Source organism: Cajanus cajan, chromosome 6 (genome assembly GCF_000230855.2).
Source record: "Cajanus cajan strain Asha chromosome 6, NIPB_CcT2T_4, whole genome shotgun sequence".
NCBI classification, from domain to species: Eukaryota; Viridiplantae; Streptophyta; class Magnoliopsida; order Fabales; family Fabaceae; genus Cajanus; species Cajanus cajan.
The window spans coordinates 43,281,172-43,287,026 of NC_138522.1; the positions used below are offsets into that span (position 1 = coordinate 43,281,172).

The 5,855-nt window shown below is 31.6% G+C and overlaps 1 protein-coding gene across 1 annotated transcript; it reads right to left on the bottom strand.

Annotated features, from left to right (window-relative positions):
* Nucleotides 1-722: 722 nt before the first annotated feature.
* Nucleotides 723-3,709, bottom strand: LOC109797574 (RNA polymerases N / 8 kDa subunit). Its single transcript, XM_020357654.3, has 5 exons — nucleotides 3,561-3,709; nucleotides 3,391-3,456; nucleotides 3,185-3,243; nucleotides 1,064-1,158; nucleotides 723-946 (listed from the first exon to the last, which is right to left on the bottom strand). The coding sequence occupies exons 2-5, from the start codon at nucleotides 3,424-3,426 to the stop codon at nucleotides 921-923; spliced, it is 216 nt and encodes a 71-aa protein (XP_020213243.1). The 5' UTR covers nucleotides 3,427-3,456; nucleotides 3,561-3,709; the 3' UTR covers nucleotides 723-920.
* Between the last annotated feature and the right edge of the window lie 2,146 nt (nucleotides 3,710-5,855).

The window sequence follows — 5,855 nt, forward strand, 5'->3', positions numbered from 1 at the left end:
TCGTCAGTCACGTAATACAGATCATAACACAAAAAAACAATTAAGAAAAGTAGTGTAGAAATTTTATGATTCATAACCTTATAAATTAGAGACAATTTAGAGATAATTACGCAAGAGAAAAGAGAGATGTAAAGGAGCTAAAAAGAGAACTTTAGTCATAATTAAAAATTGTTATTATAGATTATTAATCAGAAAGATGAACTCGCATATAGATTCCTTAATTAGAAAGATGAACTCACATATAGTACTACATGTGGCAAGATTGAACTTAAAAAATGAAGGAAAATAAGAGCAACGATAAATAAGAATTAACAAAGAACAAAAATAAATTTATAAAGAACAGAAGAGTGCAAACAAATAAAACACATTCACTTTTCAACTAACATTCTCATTGGTTGAAATTCTCAAATCGTATGAAAGCCACCAAATGAAAAAGGAAACCCACATATTTTAATGAAACTGACATAAATTTCACCCGATAAAAGTCAAACGGAATGTGCTGCTAACTTTTCCAAGAACGTGAGAATAGTATTTTAATGAGTAAGTTAATTCAAACATAGATATAAAACACAAAAGACAATAAACCAAAAGTGGACAATAACTTGCGTGCCAATTAAACAGTATGAAATTGCTAACTTGTTTTCATCACATTTTACTATTTAGAAATTATAATTATAATATATGATTAATAGATGATAAATAAATGGTGTTTGTGCTCTGGCTTTTAAGAGAGTTTGAGACTACTAAAATTTGAAGCGAAATTTCCATCGTTAAATCTTTTACATAAACTCATCCCCAGCACACAAACATACCCTGCCTGTAGCAAAACCATTCAAAAAAAAAAAAAAAAAAAGATATATGGCCATAGGGCATGGAATGCGACTGAAACATCCTGGTCATGTGTTATTCCTTAAGCCTTCTTAACTTGGATCAGACTTGTCCAGAGCTGAAACCAAGTATATGATTAGTACAGACCGAATGATGTTAGAAAATTTAAAAAAAAAAAAAAAAATATATATATATATATATATATATATATATATATAGAGGGAACAGAAATTACCGTTGTAATTCAGTAACTTCTCAATGAGATCAACGTGGGTCATAAGCATGCGCCTACAACAATATCGAACCAGTCCCAATGCATCCAGTGCATCTCTGCAATCCATCATTATCATAATACAACAATATTAAAACTAAAATTTTCTGTGAGGAAGACACTAAAATTCCAGTAAAGAATCAAGTATTCACAATAGTATACTATGCAATTAGGGAAGTGCAATATCATACGATACACTATTACTTTTTGATAAGTTATGCCAAATGCAAATACATTATTCATATATGATCTTTTTTTTATCTTGAAAATGATACAATGAGCTAGGTCTACATCAGTGATTATCGCTTAAAATGTGTTTAGTGTCATTACTATAGCCAATTTAATGGTTGAATATAAACATTAATATAGTTAAGACTTGGCAAGTTGGCATAATATAAAGATCCTGTAAGGGTTTTTAAACTACATTTAAATTCTTAATATATCCAATTCAATGGTTGAATACAGGTAAGACTTGAAAGATTACCACTTGAAAAGGGTTAAAAACTAGTTTTAAGTTAGAATAGTGGATTAAGCCTAACTCAACCCTACAAAACCGGCTTGTAAGGTGAGGGTTGCTTTCCACTTATATACTATTCAATTGCCTAATCTCTAGTCGATATGGGACTTGGGTTTTTCCCAATACACCCCCTCACGTCCAGCACTATTGGGCTTGGTACGTGGATAAATGGTGGGTGGCCCTTTTTAATGATCTAGGATAGGCGGGACTTGGGTTTTTTCCCAATACACCCCCTCATGCCTATGGCACATGCATCAATGGTGGGTGGCCCATTTTTAAAGTGGATCTAAATGGCTCTGATACCATGTTAGAATAGTGGATTAAGCCTAACTCAACCCTACAAAACCGGCTTGTAAGGTGAGGGTTGCTTTCCACTTATATACTATTCAATTGCCTAATCTCTAGTCGATATGGGACTTGGGTTTTTCCCAATACTGTCTCTTGAAAAAAAAGTTTTAAACCAGTTTTGAAAAAACAAAACATTTTTAAAACTGGTTTTGTGTACAAAACTGATTCTGAACCAGTTTACAAAAAATCCACACCGGTTTTTTTGAAGAAAAAAAAGTGGCTTGTCTTAAAAGAAAACTGATGCATTTACAAGTTTGGTTTGTTTTTTCAAAAGGCAGAACCATGACCACTACCAAGGTTTTGAAGAACAGTATGTGACTGCAATTTTGAAGGCAATTTTTTTGGGTCTATATATAGCCACATTTGTATACAATTTCTGACAATATCAAAGATCGTGATGGAACCATGATCATGACCACAACTTAAAAGTTAAAACCCTGTCCACTCTTAAGGAACATGAGTTATCACACTGATTGAAATGTTCCAACAAGTGTATTTGCCGCTAAATCAGACATGTTACATGTATATAAATGCATATTGAACTGACAATAATAAGATAAAGGAAATCAATAAGAACTCCATTGCTCAAGTAATATATATAGTCACAAAAAATTAGTTATGATCTATGACCACAGAATAACAACTTAAAGATACAAGGCAGCTATGACAAGCAAATATGAGCTATCACACTCGTTTAGAAGTTCCAACAAGTGCATTTGCAGCCAAATCAGACAATTTACAGTATATAATTGCATGTTGAACTGACAATAAGACACAAATATTATGACTTATGAGTTATGACCACAGAGTAACAATTTCAGATACAACACAATTATAACAAGCAAATAGCATTTGAATAGATCAGGCATAAATACAAATTTATTTACCCTCCAAGCTTGAAAAGGAGAAAAAACTACAACTTACAGAACACCATGCACGTCCACAATATTTATCACAAAAGTGAAAACTTAGGGGAAAATACCAACAGTATACATTACACGTTCATACTTCACCTACAACCTCGACCAAGAGACTAATCATGCTACCACATAAGAAATCTTAAAAGTTATTTAACCAAAGCATACCAACCACAATTTAATTCAAAATAAAAGATTGTGACACACACACAGAGACAGATTTTGAGAAAATAACAAGTTGAACAACAACTTCAGATAGATTAATGTTGAAAAAAAAAAAAAAAGAGGAGTTAGGGTACCGACCCTTCACTATAATCTGCCTGCAGAAGGTCCAAATAGGCATCCCATTTGTTTCCAATGACCTAAATCGAAGAAAACGAGTCAAATTTAGCATTAATAAATAAAAAACCCTAAAACCGTAAACAAAGACCAAACTTACTTTATTTTTAATTATTTGACGAGATGGAGAGGGAAGAGAAAGAAACAGAGCATTCGGGTTGAGAAAATACCTTGCCACAGGTGAAACAGCGAACGGGGATGATCATCTTCCTCTAACGCTATATGTGTCCTCTTCTCTGCTCGGTGCGATAAAAAAAAGGTAAAAATTATTTTGAATTTTACGTACACATAATAGAGAATGAGAGGAAGAAGAAAGAGAAGGGAAGAGGAAGAAACGAACTCTGGTGTGCTTGCTTTGCAGTCTCTGATTCACGAACTGGGTATTTCGGATGAAGGATTTTGCTTTTCACAACTCTTTATTTCAGTCTTTCAGGGTTTCGTAACTAAATGGACTGTTTCATGAGCCCAGCCCACATAAAGCAGATTATTTTTAGGCCCGGTGATAAACACACCTTCACTCTCATATAAACACACCCCCTTTTTTAAAAAAATATATAAAATATCTAAATTACTCTTTAAAAAAAATGAAATTCTTAAATTTACACCTCCCTTCCCCCACCCTCCTTCCCCGCACCCCACACTCCACACCCCTCTTCTTCCCAAAACCTCTTTCCGCTCAATGTTATTAAGCAATATACTTTTACAGTCATTCTGAATAGAAAAAAAGGACTAGCCCCACCATAACCAGCATAAGAAAGGCTCTTTTACAGTCATTAGCATTTCGAAAAGTACTTTTACAGTCATTAGCATTCCGGAAAGTACTTTCCGGAATAGTAAAATTATTGTTCATATAATTCCGGAAAGAACTTTCCGTAATAGTAACTTTAATATTATGGAAAGTACTTTCCGGAATTATGTAACAAAACATTTCCGGAAAATACTTTCCGGAATAAGAATTTAATATTATGGAAAGTATTTTCCGGAACATTTTTATATAATTCCGGAAAGAACTTTCCGTAACAGTAAGAAGAAAAAGAAGAGGAGTGTCAGAAAGAGAAAGAAGAGGGGTGTGCGAGGTGCAGGAAAAAAAAAGAAGAAGAGGAGTGCCAAAAAGAGAAAGAAGAGGGGTGCGCAATGTCAGCAGGTGGTCTTGTAAGAGAAAGACTCTTACTTGTTCTATGGAAAGAAAGATTAGTACAAAAATAACTTTTAAAATCGGGGTTTTAAAATCAGTCATAAGGTAGCCATTTTAAAAGTGACGCGGTGGCTTGTACTGCAACAGAACGGCCCCAGAACGGTCCTTGCTGCAAGCAGAACGACCTGTACTGCAAGCAGAACGGGAGTACGGCCCGTTTTGCTGCAAAACGGCCTGCACTACAAACAGAACGGCTGCATTGCAAGCAGCACGGGCCGTTCTGCTTGCAGTACGAGCCGTTCTGCTTGCAGTACGACCCGTTCTGCTTGCGGGGGAAGGGGGGTGTGGGGTGAGGGGAAGGGGGTGCGAGGAAGGAGGGTGTAAATTTAGGAATTTTATTTTTTTAAAGGATAATTTAGACATTTTATATATTTTTTTTTAAAAAAGGGGTATGTTTATAGGAGAGTGGAGGTGTGTTTATCATGAGCCTTATTTTTATTTATTTGGGCCCTTTTGTTAAACTAATTATTGGCTCATAATATATGCACCTCCTTCTTATAAGTACATTTCTTTTATATTTTTTTTTAAATTATAAAATATTGTATTTTTTAAATTTTTTTTAATTTTACACTTCTAATTTTTAGTTTGTTACTTTTTTCTTCTTTTTTACACACTTTCTTTTTTAATTTTTATATGCTACCAAAATAAGTAGATGAAAGAAAAGTAAGGGAGTGCATATAAAACCTGAAAAAAAATAGGAAAGATGTGTGAAAAAAAAAGTACTAAATTAAATATTATGGATGTAAAATTAAAAATAAAAAAATTAAAAATTAAGAATATTTTAAATAAAAATATTTTAATAACAGTATTGTATTTATTTTTCAAATAAAAATATTTTGAAGGATTATTTTTAATAACAATATTGTATTTATTTTTCTTAAACAAGATTGAGTTTAGAAATAAAATATAACATCTTATATATTTTAATCTATCATTTTATTTTTAAATTAAATTTTAATAATTTTTAAAAAAATGAATTATTAGTTAAAATATTTTATTAAATGATAAATTATTTATCATAATCTAAAATATAATTTATATTATAAAATATTTATTTAATATAAATAATTTATATATCCACCTGAATTTATTTATTATAAATTTTAATTATATAAAATAAAAATATCATGTACATTACATTTGATTGGTGTAATGTTATCTCAATTTAACTATTAATTTAAAACTTAAGTATTAAATATATAATTATGTTAAATACTAAAAAAAAAGTATTTGAATTTGAATTTAATGATTACTGAATTTAACAACTTTTTAGAATTAAATCTATATGTATTTAAATAAAATAGTTTAGAATTAAATCCTTATTATAACAATAATATATACAAAAAGGGATTCTCCTCTTTCATGTCGAATTTAACAGTCGCTTGTAAGCATGTAGCCTTGATCCCAGCCAACTTGTAAGCCTGTTTTGACTGCCAGCAA

Bases quoted from the DNA above. Each gene is read 5' to 3' on its own strand.
- LOC109797574 (XM_020357654.3), bottom strand. From the start codon at position 3,426: ATGATCATCCCCGTTCGCTGTTTCACCTGTGGCAAG. The intron at 3,244-3,390 runs GTATTTTCTCAA...TCTTCGATTTAG, and splicing joins GCTGTTTCACCTGTGGCAAG to GTCATTGGAAACAAATGGGA. The intron at 947-1,063 runs GTAATTTCTGTT...ACTTGGTTTCAG, and splicing joins GAAGTTACTGAATTACAACG to CTCTGGACAAGTCTGATCCA.